This window comes from Sus scrofa, chromosome 1 (genome assembly GCF_054392235.1).
Source record: "Sus scrofa isolate SSC_HxYL_T2T_F1_AM1 chromosome 1, Sscrofa_HxYL_maternal_Yorkshire_Landrace_v2.0, whole genome shotgun sequence".
Classification (NCBI taxonomy): Eukaryota; Metazoa; Chordata; class Mammalia; order Artiodactyla; family Suidae; genus Sus; species Sus scrofa.
The window spans coordinates 25637583-25657323 of record NC_139383.1 but is presented as its reverse complement, the minus strand read 5'-3'; the positions used below and the strand labels follow the sequence as shown (position 1 = coordinate 25657323).

The 19741-nt window shown below is 38.6% G+C and overlaps 1 protein-coding gene across 6 annotated transcripts in view; it reads left to right on the top strand.

Moving 5' to 3' along the window:
- ECT2L (epithelial cell transforming 2 like) overlaps nucleotides 1-19741 on the top strand; it is a 79739-nt gene that overhangs the window by 25931 nt on the left and 34067 nt on the right. For all 6 annotated transcript variants that reach the window (XR_014845391.1, XM_085025030.1, XM_021087372.2 and 3 more), the window contains exons 4-8: nucleotides 8837-8999; nucleotides 12223-12475; nucleotides 13272-13440; nucleotides 14354-14492; nucleotides 16843-17011. Coding sequence is in view for 5 of the 6 variants with exons in the window: in XM_085025030.1 (XP_084881156.1) it covers nucleotides 8837-8999; nucleotides 12223-12475; nucleotides 13272-13440; nucleotides 14354-14492; nucleotides 16843-17011 (893 nt within the window). In the remaining variant the exon portion in view is untranslated. The remainder of the gene's footprint in view (nucleotides 1-8836; nucleotides 9000-12222; nucleotides 12476-13271; nucleotides 13441-14353; nucleotides 14493-16842; nucleotides 17012-19741) is intronic.

The window sequence follows — 19741 nt, the reverse complement described above, 5'->3', positions numbered from 1 at the left end:
GATTCCAAATGAGAGCAAACTTGCTCTCAAGGGCCAGTGAAATAATTCTGAAGCCTACATCAGAGGAGGAGTTCAGGGATCCATGGGGATTAACTGTTCTTGGCGGTGTTGTCACAAATCTCATTCAGTTTGAAGGTTAATCTCTATCAATACTGAGAAGATCCCTAAAGGACACCTCTGTCTGTTGATACTCGTTGCTGCCGGTACATACCCAACTCTGTTCTTTCTCCTCCTGCTTACGCCCCACCCCCACCCTTTCCCCAGACTGCCATGCCAACAGGTGCATTTTAAGCCAGTCTGTTTTGTCTCCGGTTGTAACAAAGCTTCCAGGACAGGGATCAAGAAAAGTAAGTGACTTAAAGTCAGGGGAGTAGAAACCTACAAAAATAATAGGCAGTCCTTAAATCTTGGAACTGAAGCAGGTAGCTGCTTCTTAAAAAAAAAAAATTATAATGATTTTTAACTTAGAGGAAAGCTGCAAAAATAGTTCACATAATTCCTTTAAACTTTTCACCTGGATTCTTCAATTGTTAAGATTTTACCATTTTTGCCTGATCATTCTGCATATGTGAGAGTGAACTGTGAACATAATGCTCCACTAACCCTAAGCATTTCCATATATCCTAAGTATGTTTCTTTTTTTTTTTTTGCCTTTTTTTGTTGTTGTTGTTGCTATTTCTTGGGCCGCTCCCATGGCATATGGAGGTTCCCAGGCTAGGGGTTGAATCCGAGCTGTAGCCACTGGCCTACGCCAGAGCCACAGCAACGCGGGATCCGAGCCGCGTCTGCAACCTACACCACAGCTCACAGCAACGCTGGATCCTTAACCCACTGAGCAAGGGCAGGAACCGAACCCGCAACCTCATGGTTCCTAGTCGGATTCGTTAACCACTGCGCCAGGACGGGAACTCCTAAGTATGTTTCTTAAAAACAAGCACTCTGCTGAAAGATCACAGTACATCCTCCAAAATCAGGACATCAGCATTGATTCAGCACTCCCAACCAATGCACAGACAACATTCAACTTTCCTGATTGTTCCAAAGATGCCCTTTACAACTGTCCTTTCCTTCTCAGACCAAAGTCCAGTCCAGGATCACCTGTTGTATTTAGTTTTCATGCCTCTATATTGATGGACCTTCAATGTGGAGCAATTCCTCAGTTTTTCCTTGTCTTTTCTTACTTGACACTTTTGAAGAACACAAATCTGCTACTTGGTTGAATGACCCTCAATTTGTGTTCAGGATCTTGATTTTACCATGTGGCTAAGATGGTTAATTATTAATTATTTTATAATTATTAATTAGCAAGTAACTCAAAATTATTTGACCAATTAGTTTTAAATTAATTAGAAAGTATTTGAATCTAAGTATCTTTTTCTTCTCAAATTTTCATCCGCTAGTTTTAGCATCCATTGATGATTCTTCTCCGTAGCTCTTCTCACTATGATAGCTGCCAAGTGGTGGTTTTCTCACTTCTTCTTTTTAAGTTTTATTGAACTGTAGTTGATTTACAATGTTGTGATAATGATTTTCTTATTTCTTAATTCCTTCTACATGTATTAATTGGTGTTCTATTGCAATGTAGAACTTTTCCTTCTCCTAAGACTTATAAATGAGGCTCCTGTTAAGCCAGCAGTGTGGTAAATTCATGGTCAAGACTGTCTCTGAGTCTAAGGAATATTCAATAACCTGTTTATGAGGGCAATTAAGGTCTTTTTCTCTTTTTTTTTTTTGTCCCTAATTGGAGGTGCCATTTTCATTTCACATGGAAGCTTTCTGAGGTTTGACCCACTCTATGGGACTTTAGGTCAGAGAAGACCCATTGCAGGATGAAATGTTCAGAGTCATGGATTTTTGCTTTCAGTGAGTTAATCTGTGTCCATTAGAACCCAGCAATAGGGCAGCAGTAGCCACCTAGCAGTCTTGTAGTCTCAGTGGCCTTAAGTAAAGGAATTATGATAGGTTCTTATTACCAAAGTTTCCAATCAGCTGTGAAATGAGTCACAGATATTTGTAATTCTGCTGAGTTTGGAGGAAAGTAGGGAGTTTCAGGGAAGAGCTTGGTTTATTGATACCTGGATTTCTATCTGGTGGCTAGAGACTATAGCAGATGCTCACTGCTAATCTGTAAAGAGAAAAATCAGGTATTAAAAATCTATTTTTATGTAGTTGTTAGCTGCAGGGCCAGCAGTTCATCCTTCATGGGGCATGAATTTTCTCTTTGATCTAAAGTCCATACAGCCTTATGATCACTTTAGTAGGGTCTTGGATTTTGTATTCATTCAAGATCTATCTGCGTTGAGGTGGCATGCTTGTAAGAAATTTTCTTGATGGATAGCATATAAGAAAGTTTTCTTTGTGGATGTCATATTAAGAAATTATTGAATTTGTTAAGATATGATGGTTTTTTTTTTTTTTTTGGTCTTTTTGCCATTTCTTGGGCTGCTCCCTCGGCATATGGAGGTTCCCAGGCTGGGGGTCGAATCAGAGCCATAGCCGCTGGCCTTCGCCAGAGCCACAGCAACGCTGGATCTGAGCCGCATTTGCAAACTACACCACAGCTCACAGCAATGTCAGATCCTTAACCAACTGAGAAAGGCCGGGGATTGAACCCACAACCTCATGGTTCCTAGTCAGATTCGTTAACCACTGTGCCACGACGGAAACTCCTGATGGAAGTATTATATACAGTATATGTTTAAAATTTTTTTCTTATTATTTAGTGATACTGAAATATTTATGGATGAAATTACATGATGTCTTGCATTTGCTTTAAAATAATATGGGCATGAAGGTGGAAGAAGAAGGGTATATAGCAGAAACTATATTGGCTACAGGATGATAATTATTTAAATTAATGGGGTCATAATAGTATTATAAATATTAATGTGAGATAGACATTTTCAAATAAAAGGAAACTGACAAAATTTGTTGTCAGAAGACCTGCAGTAAAGAAATGCTAAAGGAAGTTCTTCAGGCTAAGGAAATTGGTACAAGATGGGAAACTTGGATTTATAAGCAAAAACAGTGTATTATGGGGTTTATAACATAAGTAGATGAAGTAGAGATAACAAAAGCACAAAGGATGGTAAGAATGATATTGTTGCACTGATCTTTAATTTCAATGAATATTAACTCTAGGTAGACTATGAAAAATTAAAGATGCATATCATACTTCCTAGCAACAAATTAAAAGAGTACTGCAAAGATATCCTAAAAAGCCAATAACAGAATTAAAATGGAATACAAAAACATATATTAACTCAAACCAAGGCAGGAAAGGAGAAATTGTAAGTTTCATAAAACAGATGGGATAACCAAACAACAAATTAAAAAAAAAATTGAGACTTGGCCTCAACTATAACGATGATTATATTAAATGTAAGCAGAATAAACCCTCAAAAAAAGGCAATGGGAGTTCCCGTCGTGGCGCAGTGGTTAACGAATCCGACTAGGAACCATGAGGTTGCGGGTTCGGTCCCTGCCCTTGCTCAGTGGGTTAAGGGTCCGGCGTTGCCGTGAGCTGTGGTGTAGGTTGCAGACGCGGCTCGGATCCCGTGTTGCTGTGGCTCTGGCGTAGGCCGGTGGCTACAGCTCTGATTCGACCCCTAGCCTGGGAACCTCCATATGCCGCGGGAGCGGCCCAAGAAATAGCAAAAAGACAAAAAAAAAAAAAAAAAAAAAAAAAAAAAAAAAAAGGCAATGGTTGTCAAATGAGCTTTAAAAAAAACTCACTGTATACTCACTGCAAGGGATACACTTTCAATATAAAGGCACTGATTCGTAAAGTATAAGGATAGGAAAAGATACACTATGCAAATATTAAGCATATAAATGTAGGATGGCAATATTAATATCAGACAAAATTGACTTCAAGGCAAGAAATATTAACAGAGAGATAGAGGAATGTTTTATAATGAGAAAAGTAATAATTCATCAAGAAGTTATAACAATTACAAGTTTTTATGTACCAAATAACAGTTTCAAATTACGCAAAACAAAAACTGAATAGAACAACTTAAATAATAACTGAATAGAATAAGCTAGAGAATAACTAAAAAAAAAATCACTAAGAGCATAGAAGATCTGAGCAATCTTCTCAGCCACCTTGAATATTTATAGAAAACTACACATAATGATTTTCAAATGTATGTTCTTTTTATGAGCAAAGTAACATTTATCAAGATACATCATTTCCTGGTCCACAAAATAAGATTCAATACATTTCAAATTTTTGGGACTCTTATTAAGCATTTTTTTTAACAACAATGCAATAAATTTGGGAATTGATAAAAATAAAAGAACTACACAGAAAAAGCATTTGACAAAGTTCAACATCCATTCATGATCAAGACCCTCGCCAAAGTGGGTATAGAGGGAACATTCCTGAATATAATCAAAGCCATTTATGATAAACCCACAGCAAATATAATCCTCAATGGGGAAAAACTGAAAGCCTTCTCACTCAAATCTGGAACAAGACAGGGATGCCCACTCTCACCACTGCTCTTCAACATCGTTTTGGAAGTCTTAGCCACAGCAATTAGACAAACAAAAGAAATAAAAGGCATCCATATAGGAAGAGAAGAGATCAAACTGTCACTGTATGCAGATGACATGATACTATACCTAGAAAACCCTAAGGACTCAATCCCAAAACTCCTTGAACTGATTAATAAATTCAGCAAAGTGGCAGGATATAAGATTAACATTCAGAAGTCAGTTGCATTTCTGTATACCAGCAATGAAACATTAGAAAAGGAATACAAAAATACGATACCTTTTAAAATTGTACCACACAAAATCAAATACCTCGGAATACACCTGACCAAAGAGGTAAAGGACCTATATGCCGAGAACTATAAAACTTTAATCAAAGAAATCAAAGAAGATGTAAAGAAATGGAAAGATATTCCATGTTCATGGATTGGAAAAATCAATATTGTGAAAATGGCCATCCTACCCAAAGCAATCTACAGATTCAATGCAATCCCTATCAAATTACCCATGACATTTTTCACAGAACTAGAACAAACAATCCAAAAATTTATATGGAACAACAAAAGACCCAGAATCGCCAAAGCAATCCTGAGAAACAAAAACCAAGCAGGAGGCATAACTCTCCCAGACTTCAAGAAATACTACAAAGCCACAGTCATCAAAACAGTGTGGTATTGGTACCAAAACAGACAGACAGACCAATGGAACAGAATAGAGAATCCGGAAATAAACCCTGACACCTATGGTCAATTAATCTTTTTTTTTTTTGTCTTTTTGTTGTTGTTGCCATTTCTTGGGCCGCTCCCGCGGCATATGGAGGTTCCCAGGTTAGGGGTCTAATCGGAGCTGTAGCCACCAGCCTACGTCAGAGCCACAGCAAGGCGGGATCCGAGCCGCGTCTGCAACCTACACCACAGCTCACGGCAACGCTGGATCGTTAACCCTCTGAGCAAGGGCAGGGACCGAACCCGCAACTTCATGGTTCCTAGTCGGATTCGTTAACCACTGCGCCACGACGGGAACTCCCAATTAATCTTTGACAAGGGAGGCAAGAACATAAAATGGGAAAAAGAAAGTCTATTCAGCAAGCATTGCTGGGAAACCTGGACAGCTGCATGCAAAGCAATGAAACTAGAACACACCCTCACACCATGCACAAAAATAAACTCCAAATGGCTGAAAGACTTAAATATACGACAGGACACCATCAAACTCCTAGAAGAGAACATAGGCAAAACACTCTCTGACATCAACATCATGAATATTTTCTCAGGTCAGTCTCCCAAAGCAATAGAAATTAGAGCAAAAATAAACCCATGGGACCTCATCAAACTGAAAAGCTTTTGCACAGCAAAGGAAACCAAAAAGAAAACAAAAAGACAACTTACAGAATGGGAGAAAAGAATTTCAAATGATGCAACGGACAAGGGCTTAATCTCTAGAATATATAAACAACTTATACAACCCAACAGCAAAAAAACCAATCAATCAATGGAAAAATGGGCAAAAGACCTGAACAGACATTTCTCCAAAGAAGATATACAGATGGCCAACAAACACATGAAAAAATGCTCAACATCGCTGAGTATAAGAGAAATGCAAATCAAAACTACCATGAGATACCACCTCACACCAGTCAGAATGGCCATCATTAATAAATCCATAAATAACAAGTGCTGGAGGGGCTGTGGAGAAAAGGGAACCCTCCTGCACTGCTGGTGGGAATGTAAACTGGTACAGCCACCATGGAGAACAGTTTGGAGATACCTTAGAAATCTATACATAGAACTTCCATATGACCCTGAAATCCCACTCTTGGGCATCTATCCAGACAAAGCTCTACTTAAAAGAGACACATGCACCCGCATGTTCATTGCAGCACTATTCACAATAGCCAGGACATGGAAACAATCCAAATGTCCATCGACAGATGATTGGATTCGGAAGAGGTGGTATATATACACAATGGAATACTACTCAGCCATAAAAAAGAATGATGACATCATGCCATTTGCAGCAACATGGATGGAACTAGAGAATCTCATACTGAGTGAAATGAGCCAGAAAGACAAAGACAAATACCATATGATATCACTTATAACTGGAATCTAATATCCAGCACAAATGAACATCTCCTCAGAAAAGAAAATCATGGACTTGGAGAGAGATTTGTGGTTGCCTGATGGGAGGGGGAGGGAGTGGGAGGAATCTGGAGCTTGGTCTTATCAGACACAACCTAGAATAGATTTACAAGGAGATCCTGCTGAATAGCATTGAGAACTATGTCTAGATACTCATGTTGCAACAGAAGAAAGGGTGGGGGAAAAAAACTGTAATTGCAATATATACATCTAAGGATAACCTGACCCCCTTGCTGTACAGTGGGTAAATAAATAAAAAAAAAAAAAGAACTAGAAAATCCCCAAATATTTAGAAATTAATGTCACTTATAAATAACCTATGGTCAAAGGAAATCACAAGGGAAATTAGAAAATATTTCAAGTTGAATGACAAGAAAAATAGAAACTAAGTGTGTCGGATACAGCAAAAGCACAGCTTTTGGGGAAATTATGCAAATGCTTGCTAGAGAAAAAGAAAGGGGGTTTAAAATTAACAATCTAAATTCTGGAGTTCCTGTCGTGGCGCAGTGGTTAACGAATCCGACTAGGAACCATGAGGTTGAGGGTTCGGTCCCTGCCCTTGCTCAGTGGGTTAACGATCCAGCGTTGCTGTAAGCTGTGGTGTAGGTTGCAGACGCGGCTCGGATCCCGCGTTGCTGTGGCTCTGGCGTAGGCCGGTGGCTACAGCTTGGATTCAACCCCTAGCCTGGGAACCTCCATATGCTGCGGGAGCGGCCCAAGAAATGGCAAAAAGACAAAAAAAAAAAAAAAAAAAAAATCTAAATTCCCACCTTAAGAAACTAGGGGAAAAATAGCAAATTATACCCAAAGTAAGTAGAAGAAATGATGAAGAGTGAAAATCAATAAAATAGACAATGGACAAACAATAGAGAAAAATCTATGAAAACAAAAGCTGGTTTGTTACAAATAGCAATAAAATCAATGAACTCCTAGCAAGACTAACCAAGGAAAAAAAGAAAGAAAACATAAATTAGTAATATCAGGAATGAAAAAAGGGATGTTGTTACAATCCTATAAACATCCTTAAAAAAGGGAAATTATCAACTATTTTATACTAATACATTCAATGATTTAAGTAGTTGATTTATAGATTGTACATAATGGTATATGAATTGAGAGTTTACTGCTTCTTTTCCAATACATATACCTTTTATTATTTTTTTCTTTCCCTATTGAACTGACTAGGACCTCTATTCCATGTTAAATTGAAGAAGTGAGCCTAGACAATCTTGTTTTGTTAGGTATAAATTTTTCACTATTTCACCACAATGAGGCTATAGGTTTTCATTCTAACTGCATTGGAAAGTGATTGTAGGGTTTTACTTTTTTTTTTGGGCCACACCTGCAGCATATGGAAGTTTCCAAGCTAGGGGTCTAATTGGAGCTGCAGCTGCTGTCCTATGCCATAGCCAGAGCAATGCCAGATCTGCTCACAGGAAGGCCAGATCCTTCACCCGCTGAACAGGGCCAGGGATCGAACCTGCATCCTCATGGATACTAGTCGGGTTTGTTACTGCTGAGCCACAATGGGAACTCCTCTAATTTGCATTTTTAAAACCACTTGGGCTGCTTTGTGGAGAATGGAGTCTGGAAGACTGGAGTGGAAGCAGGAAGGCAATCAGGTGGTGGTTGCAATTGCCCAGAAGAGAGGTGGAGGTGCCCTGAATAGAGCGAAAGCAGTGGAGTTGGGGAGAAGTAGCTGGACTGAGGAACATACTTGGAGATAAATATTTGTAGAGCTGACCGGCCTTGCTGATTTATTAAATTTGGGTAAAGGAAAAGGCGAAAAAACACAGATTTATATCTTAAACAACTGTTTCAGATTTTTTTCCTGTGGATTTTTGATGTGCGTTTTTATTCATCTTCCTCTTTAGAGGCGTTCTCTTGTGGTACAGTGGATTAAGGATCTGGTGGCTCAGGTCGCTGCTGTGGTGTGGGTTTGGCCCATAGCCCAGGAACTTCCACATACTGCAGGCATGACCAGATAAATAAATGAATAAATAAAACCTTCCTCTTTAGAATGGATCATTGAAAGTGGATACAGTATTCTTAAAGATCTAGCCTTATGTTACTTAGGATTTAATTTTTAATAGGTAGAACCTTAGAGAAAGAGCAGTGACCAATATTTATACGGGATTTTTAATCAATTTTAGATATTAGTGTTCTGAACTAAGTTTCTGTATTTTTCTTTTTAGGATCGTCCAAGACTGGTTTTCAGAAAGGATGCAAGTGGCCAAAGTGGATTTCTCGACAGTGTTACCACGCTTCATTTCTCTATATATCTTTTCCTTTCTAAATCCGAAAGATTTATGTGCAGCTGCCCAAGTCAGCTGGCCCTGGAAGTTTTTAACTGAACAGGTTTACTATTTGTCACTTCCTAGAAGTGGGGACCGAATACAATTGTCATCTGTAATGAGGCAAATGGGGTAGCTCCCTTCCCTGAAGATAATAATTGAGGGTATCTGAACAGTAATTTACCCTTAAGAGAAAAAAATGGGGATTAATTAAATACAAGTCATTTATTTTGTAAGTCAGGGTATATACACTATTTTAATAATTCATGTAATTTTAATAATCTTTAAATATTCAGCTTAGTATTTAGAAAATAATTTGTCTTGGTTAAGGAGTCTGATGTTTTGTGAAAAATTATTTAAGTTTTGGTTTTTACAGGATGTTATTTTATTCATGACAACACACCTCAAAAGTTGCTATACAACCACAGCTTTGATCCCTCTTTGGCTAACATCTGTTGAAGAATATAAACCTAGACCTTCTACCTCCTCTGCTGTCAATTCTCCCTCTGACCTGCTTGTCTCCTCGTTTTCTTTTAAAAGATGTAACGAAATGTAATGTAGACCTACTTTAAATAGAAGTCAATAATTCATCCTTTGACTTGCACAAACTTTCCAGGATGGGCTTGTGTTGAGATTCTGTTCTCACAATACCTGGCTTCAGTGGAGCGGCCACATGCAAAAGCCACTGCGAGCCATGGATCTAGAATCCAGGCTTAGTGTTTTTACAGTATATTGTTTCCTCTTTAGACCTTCAACCTTTCTGTGTCCTTCTATTCAAGGAACATGTCTTGCTAACCGAATATGGTAGTGGTGGTGTTTTAACATTTGACCATCTTTGCCTTTTAGCTGGCATAATTTAGTCTGTTTACATTTATGTGAACACTGATGTATTTGGGCTTAAGCCCACTAATTTACTATTTTTATTTATTATTTTATATTTTGTTTTTCTCCTTGTCTTCTTTTAGGATTACCTTAAATGTTTTTTAGTTTAATTATAAATTCTTTTGCAGTTCTTTCATAGCTACCATAGAGATTATAGCACTTATCCTAGGGTTATTTTAACACCAGTGAGATAATGCACGATGTGCAGAACTCTTTTACTTCATTTGCTTCCCCAGTTTCTATGCCTTTTTGTCAAATATTCTAATGTTACACATATACATATATATATGACACACACACACCTCACAAGGCTTCACTACCCTTGTTTTATGTAGTCAATATTTATTTATGAGTAACCAGTTTTTCTGTTGTTCTTCATACCTTCCTGCATCTCTGAGTTTCCTTTTGGTACCACTTTTCTTCTAAATTCTCTTCAATATTTCTTTTAGTGCAGGTTGCTGCTGACAGATTCTCTTAGTTTTTGTCTGAAATATCTTTATTTCACTTTCAAATTTGAAGGATAGTTTCACTGGGAATTTGAACTCTGTGTTGGCAATTAATTTTTTATAAAAATTTGAAAATTTTTCCATTGTTCTCTGGTTTTTATACCTTTTTTTGAGAAGTAGGGAGATTTATTGTTGTTTCTTTAAATTTAGTATTTGTTTTCTCCAGATACTGTTAGGATTTTTTTCTCTGTCTTTTGTTTTCTGCCATATTATTATAACGTACCTAGAGATGTGTGTGTGTGTGTGTATCCAGCTTTGTATTTTGCACTTATTTTTAAATTGGGGATTTAATGTCTTTTATCAGTTTTGCAAAGTTCTCAGATGCTGTCTCTTCATGTATTGCTCTAAGGTTCAATACATTAGATTGGTTTACCATGTTCTGTAAGTTTCATAGTCTCTTATGTGTCTTTTCCATAATGTTGGCCTTCAGTGTTTCAGTCTGGATTTTTCTTCTGGCCTAGCTTTCAGCTTTATTAATGATCTTTTTAGTTGGATTCTTACTTGCTCTTAAACTGGTCCATTGAGTTCTAAATTTCAGTTATATTTTTTGGTTCTAGAATGTTGATTTGATTACTTTGCCAAAGTTTTCCACCCAGCCATTTAATTTCCTAGACATATTAATTATAGGATTTTTTTTTTAAAGTTCACATCAGATAATTACAACTTTTGGATCTCCCGAGGGTCTCTATTTACTAAAAAACAAAAGAAGAAACAAACAATCTTTGCCTTTTTATGTACCTGATATTTTTGGTTGAGTACCAAATATTGAGTATAAAAATTGATGTAATGATCTGAGACTCTGGATAATGTTATCTTCCTCCAGGGAGAATTTGCTTTTGCTTCTGGCATTTGCTTAGGCTGTAGGAATAAATCACTTAAATCCAATCAGAGAATGAGATATTTCAAAGCTGGCTTCAGTCTAATTCCTTATTATCCTTACTGAAAAGGAAATCAGCTGAAAGCCTTGTGTCATTATCAGGACTCTTCCCCATAGTGGGCCCTGAATTTAAATTTGTTTCTTCTCTGCCCTGTGAGATTGCCTAAAATGCTTAATAGCTTCTAAGCCTTTCAGTCATAAATTTCTGCTCTGCTTCTCAGCCTAAGCCTTACCTTGGAACTATCAAGTGCCTTGAAATTAAAAGTGAGGCCAAATCAGGTTATTTATTACCTCTCTGGGTTTCCCTTTCCTTTGGGATCTTGGCTGTATGAGTCCTACTGCATCAGTAGCTCAAATAACTGTTTTAAGAGTATTTTGTCTAGGTATTTGATTAGATGAAACCTCATGAAATTTGCTGTTTTCATATATCAAAACTGGTTGCACATTGGCAATATCATATGGGTCAATCAGAGTTGTTCCCATGAGAGAACTGGTCTGAAACAAACCATCACACCATTGCTAGAAGAATCAATCCTCAGAATCCGGGGTTAAAGTAACCAGATTGCTATGAGAGTATTGGGGAAGTGTACAAAGATGACTGATACATATATTCATATATAATATATATGTCTACCAGAGAATATCTTTCCTATAGAGTAAGGTATGCTTATTTCTCAGAGTCAAACTTATTTGTTTGCTTTAACCTGCAGCATATGGAAGTTCCCCAGGTGTCCTCGTGGATACTAATTGGATTCGTTTCTGCTGTGCCACAATGGGAACTCCACTCAGAGTTAAGTTTAGATGTCAAGTCACCTGCACTAGAAATCTCAGAGTGGAGTTCCTATCCTGGCTCAGTGGTAACAACCTTGACTGAAATGAAACACAGAAGGAAAGAAACAAAGAAACAAAGAAAGAAACAAAGAAAGACATCTCAGAGTAATAAATAATTCTCTGTGTACCTGAAAATATTATTACTAGGAAACTGTCCTTGCAACTCATCTGTCTCATTTCTTTTTCTGAAGGACTGCTTATGGATGCCCAAATGCATTAAGTTTGGATGGTTTCTGCCCTATACTCCAGCAGAGAATGAATATGGTGCCTGGAAGCACCATTACATTGCTTGTGTGTCCAACCTAGACTGGCTAACCCCTAGGGAAGCTGCTGCTGTTTATGGAACCCTGAATGAACCCAAAACAGAAGATGAGGAGGTACAGGAGAGGCAGAGAGAAAAACACCTAAGGAAAATAATTTGGGAGAAAATTGCGCTACGTAAAAGTGAGTGGCATTTTCAAACATTACACATTAGCCGAGTGCTGTAGAAACCAACCGATTTACAAACAGATTCCCACAGAGGAGGATAGTGATGTCTTTCTGAAATAGCCTCTAGGTGGCCTTTTCTAAATGAAAGCTCTTTTGTTCTTCACTGTATATTTCAAGTTAGTTAGGCAAACAACAGGATTTCTGATGAAATAGGTAAGGTCAAATATCAGTGCATCCATAAGACCAAAGACAAAAAGAAGGAAGATGAACACAGGTAAAGGCAGATGAACAGGTTCAGGATAATTCAAAAGAATTGGGATTGGTGGAAAAGGAAGATAAATGAAAATGGAAACAGAAGCAGGAAGAATGACTTTTTTTTTTTTTCATGAGATACACTTTCAGCCAAGCCTTTTGATTTGCACAACGTGTAAAGGTAATCAGCAAATCTGATTTTCCCGTCTTTTTTTTCACTGACTCACCCTCTTGTGAAAGGGTAACAAATGGGAAGTTACATGAAGCCAAGAAGAAGGGCAAAAATGGATGCGAAGCCTAGAAATTGATGAACTGGTTTCTAACAAGAAAAGTGTTACTTGTCCTCTGAGCTTTGTTTCTTGACCTGAAGTGAATGGTAACTTGTAGCCACAGAGCAGAAAGGATAAGAGAACCAAATGGAGTCTATAAAAATGGCTATAATTACTGCCATTTGGAATACTGCCCTGGTACAGCTTTATTTTTGATGCCTTTATCTGCGGCGACTTGGCTGGGGGAGGCATGAAGTAGACAGCCCAGACTGCTGCTGTTTGTTTTTCAGAGGAGTTGTTCAAAGTTCGACCCCCTTGGGTGAGTGGAACACGCTGCTCTAGATTATTCAAATCCAAATGCCAACCACGTCTCTCCCAGACCATGAGGGACCAAGTGGGATTACAGGAAACTCTGGAGAAACAGCTTGTTTTGGCATCTTTAGAAGCTTTGCCCAAGCGGTAAGCAAACCTCCCTGTATGGGAGGCTCAGGACCATCCCATGATACCAGGAATCCATTCTAGAATAATTTCGCTAACCCCAGGGATCTAGTGTAAGTATATGGTGCATATCCTATGAAATAGCAATAGAAATAGTTCCTTAGTCTTCAAGAACAGTGGTCTTTAACATGCTTCTGAAGAGGGAAATACATACCATTCAAACTTTACATTTCAAATATCCTTAACCCTACAAAGAGGCTATCCTGTTGATATAGCATATTTTCTTTCCTTTTTTTTTCTTTCTCTGGGCTGCCCTGTGGCATAGGGAGTTCCAGAGCCAGGGACCAGATCCGAGCCAAAGTTTCAATCTACACTGCATAGGGCAGCGCCAGATCCTTTACCGCACTGTGTCCCAGGGCTGCAGAGGCGTGACCCATCCCACTGCACCACAGCGGGAACTCACAGATGTGGCACATTTTCTCTGTAACGTTACTGAGCAAAAACAACATTTTTTCCAGAAATTTTTTTCATGCTAAGCATATCTGAATGGTGATGGGGGTGGGGTGGCCATAGAGAGAATGGACGTTACTTGGAAAACCATGAGGCCCAGATGATTAAGGACATTTAAAATCCCTTGGCTGCTCCTTGTATAAATGTTGTTTTGTGTCCTTAAGTGTGTCACTACCTTGGTTTTAAGTGTTCCACAAAAGTAAATTCCGAGAGCCCTTTCTGGTATAACATGGATGCAGCAGGAGAGGCCCAGAGGGCAGCTTTGACCCCACCAGTCCCTGAAAACTGCAAGGAGAGACTAAGGTGCTGAGGCCACCTGCCTTGTACCTGAGAACTGATGCCCAGAGGACACACTGGTGCTCACTTATCAAAACCAAGTTCAGGGAAAATCAAACGTTCACTTATCTCCCCTCTCTTCCTATAGAAGCAATGTTTCTGGATGCCACTCCTATCCTTCATTTTCAAAGAAAAATTGGTGTGGAGTTTATAAAAATGATGGCAGCTCTTCACATGTGCTCCAGCCCCACCTCATATTAATATCGTCTCGGATTCCTGCATATGAGGTACACACTGGTGTTGGGAGGCCAGCCCTTTACCAGATTGGGTTTTCATCTCCCCTAGAAGATGTATGACAATCTTTTGGCCACCAAGTTTGTGAAAATGATTCATCTCTTAAAAGGAAAGTGGTCTAAGTGGAAATTTACAGACCCAAAAGAGCTATAAAAAATAACCATAAATCTAAATTTTTTTTAAAGCACAAAAGGCCTAAACTGCCTTGCATTTAGTAGGTATCCAATAATTTTTTTCCAACAAACTTTATATTTATTTATTTATTTTTGCTATTTTGGGGCTGCACCCACAGCATATGGAGGCCCCCAGGCTAAGGGTCTAATCGGAGCTACAGCTACCTACCTACACCACAGCCACAGCAATGCGGGATCCAAGCCACAGCTCATGGCAACAGCAGATCCTTAACCCACTGAGCAAGGCCAAGGATCGAACCTGCAACCTCATGGTTCCTAGTTGGATTCATTTCTGCTGTACCACGACGGGAACTCCCCAACAAACTTTACTGAATCAAATCTGTTGTATTTAATCCATAAAAGAGGGACATGATACAAATTATTTTAAAATTTCTTTGGAATGACCAAGGAATTTAATATTATCGTGTACCTACCATCACTCAAAAAAAGGTCAGGAAATCCTATTTTGTGATCTGATTAATGAGGGTGCCATTAAATGAAAATATGTTCTTTCTCTAATTAGTCTATATATTTTTAATTTTAATATGAAGAAAAATGAAGCACAAAGAAGGCATAGGAAACATTTATATATATGAATATGTATATATGTGTACATATATATGCATTAATACACACATAGGGACATAGGTAAGGGATGGCATTAGTAGATTATACTCACTGGCTTACATAGAAAGTTTTTGTAAAAAAAATTCTTGTTTGCAACAAAATGGTTGCTTTTAAAATAGGAAATCACTTCTTTCTGAGTAGCTAGGAATTGATTTTGCTCATTTACAACTGGGAGTTCCCGTCGTGGCACAGTGGAAATGAATCCAACTAGGAACCATGACGTTGCGTGTTCAATCCCTGGCCTCATGGGTTAAGGATCTGATGTTGCTATGAGCTGTGGTGTAGGTTGCTGATGCAGCTCAGATCCCGAGTTGCTGTGGTGTAGGCTCACAGCTGTAGCTCTTATTTGACTCCTAGCCTGGGAACCTCCATATACTGCTGGTGCGGCCCTAAAAAGCAAAATAAATAAATAAAAAATAAAATAGATTGTTTACAACTGGTTAGCTTAATGAAAGCAAGGTTGGAAGTCAGAACTTTGATCTCCACATGGGCCATTGACAGCTTTTTTTTTTTTTTTGTCTTTTGTTGTTGTTGCTATTTCTTGGGCCACTCCTGCAGCATATGGAGGTTCCCAGGCTAGGGGTTGAATCGGAGCTGTAGCCACCGGCCTACGCCAGAGCCACAGCAACTCGGGATCCGAGCCGCGTCTGCAACCTACACCACAGCTCACGGCAACGCCGGATCGTTAACCCACTGAGCAAGGGCAGGGACCGAACCCGCAACCTCATGGTTCCTAGTCGGATTCGTTAACCACTGCGCCACGACGGGAACTCCAACAGCTTTTCTAATGTTTAAAAATGCATCATACTGAGCACAGAGAATATGTGGTGACAGAGTATGGGTGAATAAACTGGTATAAGTCCATTCTCCCAATAATAATGTCTTCTTTACATAAGACCATGCTGTGATTACTTATTTGACTATGAATGTAATAGGGATTTAGGTAAAAAGCAGAGTGTAACCATATGGTAGTTCTCTATTCAGTTGAACTGTGCCCTCCAGAAGGTAACATGAGGTTTTGGGAAAACCCAGCAGCTCCAGTGACTTTCCAACTTGCTGCTAATGAATTGACTTTATCACAACGAGAAAATCATTTGATTGTTGAATTCAAAGAACAGTGGTTTTATTATCTAAGTGGGAAATACTTATCAGTAGTGATAATTCAAAAAGTCATGATTAAGAGGAAAACAAAATCTATTTAAGAAGTCCATTGCAAAATAGTATGATTGCAATTTTATTTTTAAAAAGTTGTATATATGTCTCTGTGCATGGGTGTGTACAAAGATAAAGAAGCTGGAGGAAAATACTTTGCTGGTATTTCTGAGTAGTGGAGTTAAAAAATGCATTTAAAATTTCCCTCTTGAAGTAGAAAAGAAATGAAATAATTTAAAAAGAGACTGATGAAAGGGAAAGCTTATCTTCCTCCATAATTTCTGAAGAAATAGACTTTAAAAATCACAGCAGATTACATATTCACTGTCTTTATTAATAGATATTCTAAAATGATGGGCTTTGGTTCCTACAGCTCTGGTTTGTTTTCCAGATGGTGGTGAGCAGTGTCAGAACAGGCATCATTTCTGTGGTGTATGACTACAGCAGCCTAACCTTGGAAAGCCTACTTTATCTCACAGAGAAAGCTTTGGATGGGCAGAAGGTACAGAGTATGGGAATATTTAGTGATGGAAACAGCAGAGAAATCAACTTACTCCAAGGTAAGACAGGGGCTTGGAAAGGACAACCTACTTTGCACTGATGCAGGGTTTGTCCATATGTATGGCCTTCAGAATGCTTTGTTTGTTTATCTATTAATTTATTTTAGGGCCACACCAGTGGCATGTGGAAGTTCCCAGGCTAGGGGTCAAATTGGAACTGTAGCTGCTGGCCTACACCACAGCCACAGCAATGCCATATTCAAGCTGCCTCTGTGACCTACACCACAGCTCACAGCAATCCAGATCCCAACCCACTGAGGCCATGGATTGAACCTGCATCCCCATTGTTACTAGTCAGATTCATTTCTGCTGCATCACAATGGGAACTCCTGCAAATATCTTTTTGAGATTCAGCTTTCATTTCCTTTGGATGTACACTTAAAAGTGGAATTGTTGGATCATATGGTAATTCTCTTTTTAATTTTTTGAGGAAACTTCATACTATTTTCCTTAGTGGCTACACCACTTTCCAATCCCACCAACAGTGCACGGGATTCTAATTTTTTCATATCATCACCAACACTTGTTTTTTTCTGCTATCTTTTTTAATAGTATCTATCCTAATGTGTATGAGGTGATATCCATTATAACTTAGTTTGCATTTCTTTGATGATTCGTGATGTTGAACATCTTTTTATATGCTTGTTTGCCATTTGTATATCTTCTTTAGAGAAATGTCTGTTCAAGTTTTTTGCTATTTTTTAATCGGGTTGATTTTTTTGTTGTTGTTGTTATTGAGTTATAGGTGTTCTTTATATGGTCTGGCTCCTAATCCCATATAAATGTTTTGCAAATATTTTCTCACATTCTGTAGGCTGCCTTTCACTCTGTTCATTATGTTCTTTTTTTTTTTTCTTTAGCTCAATTTATTGTAAGTTCATTATGTTCTGTGATGCACAAAAGAAATTTTAAGTTTGATGAAAGTGAAACAATTTTAACAGCAGCAAATACCATGATCCATGCACTGGTGTGCACTACCCATATTCATATTTCCAAATGGCTTATACTACAAAGGAAAGGATTGGCCAAAATTAACTTGCCATGGGCCATCTTTAAAACATTTCAATGATTACCCTTTTGAGGAGCAAGAAGATAATGAATGTTATAGAAATAAACTTTTGTTTTGTTTTTTTTTGGCTGTATGCACAGATGTGGAAGTTCCTGTGCCAAGGATAGAACCTGAGCCACAGCAGTGACTACGCCAAATCCTTAACCACTAGGCCACCAGGGAACTCTAAACTCTTAGTTTCTATTCTTCCTCATTCTATAACTTGCAACCTTCCATGCTTTTATGTCTGCAATAGGTCTTAAGTTTTAGTTTTAACAACATGAAATCTTCCGTCTTTGTGAAATAAGGGAAGAGAGGAAATAGGTGGTAGAGGATCCAGCTGGCAGGAAACTCACAAATGGTAGAAGGAATACAGGTCTTCTTCAACTTATGATATGGTTACATCCCAATAAAATATATTCAACTTAACAATGGGTTTAAGTTGAAGTACACCGAATACACATAACCTAGTAAACATCACAGGATAAACATGCTCGGAACGCTTACATTAGCAAATAATTGGGCAAAATCATCTAACACAAAATCTGTTTTGTAATAAAGTGTTGAATATCTCATGTAACTTATTGAATACTGCTCTGAGTGTGAAAAACAGAACAGTTGTGTAGACACAGAGGGTTGTAAGTATACTGATTGTTTACCCTCGTGTTCAGGTAGCTGACTGGGCGCTGAGACTCATTGTCAATGTCCAGCCTCAGGAGAGAGCATCAGACCACATCCTGCTAGCCCCAGAAAACACTGAAATTCAAAGTACGGTTTCTATTGAATATGTATCAGTTTCCTACAATTATAAAGTCAAAAACATCTTATGCCGAACCGGCATTACGTTGGGGACCATCTGTACCTGTACCATTGATCAAACTTCATCTTTGTAGCTGGAACTCTGCATATGCGGAATGGCTGCGGTGAATTTTATCATTAGCAAAAATGAACTGCTTTTGCTTTCACTTTACCTTATTTTTGGCTTTTCTTCTTTAGTTTACTTGTGCCTGGGGCAAGTTGTGCTCCAAATTCAATTTTATATAGCCTTCAAAAGTGAAGCACAGCTGCTATTAGCTTGGGGTTTAAATTTACACTGAATCACACCATGGCTCTTCTCTAAAGTGGGGAGCAGGTGTCAATCTCAAGGTCACACTGTGGTGGCGCGTTCACCTGTGGGGTGGAGGAGTCTGTCAGGCTTTCCTGGTTTCAGCCTTCTTCTCTGGAGGAGAAAGTTTTCTAAACTCTTGCCTTTGCCCTATTTTCATTTTTTAAAGCAAGCGTAAAATACCAAAATACCTCAGAAAGCTAAAGTTTCCTTCTGTATATTTGTACTGTTTCCCCAAAAGCTTTGCCTGAACAACAACAAAAAATGAAACCTCTCAGTCCAGTCCCTGGGAAAGATTCTTCCATTGTGTATCTAGACCTCTCAGCACCAAAGAGTCAATGTCAGGATGCTGGCACCCCACTTTGTTTTCTTTCCTAACTGGCACTTATGAAAGCAGAGTCTCCGGGACTCCTTTAGAGATGGGTCCAGACACACACAGATTAGCTGAATCGTCCACGCAGTTCCCAGGAAGTGAGGGGTACAGCGATATTTCCCATCCAATTTTTTATTGTTGTTGTTACACCCGCAGTGTATGGAAGTTCCCAGGCCAGGGACTGAATCCCAGCCACAGTTGCAG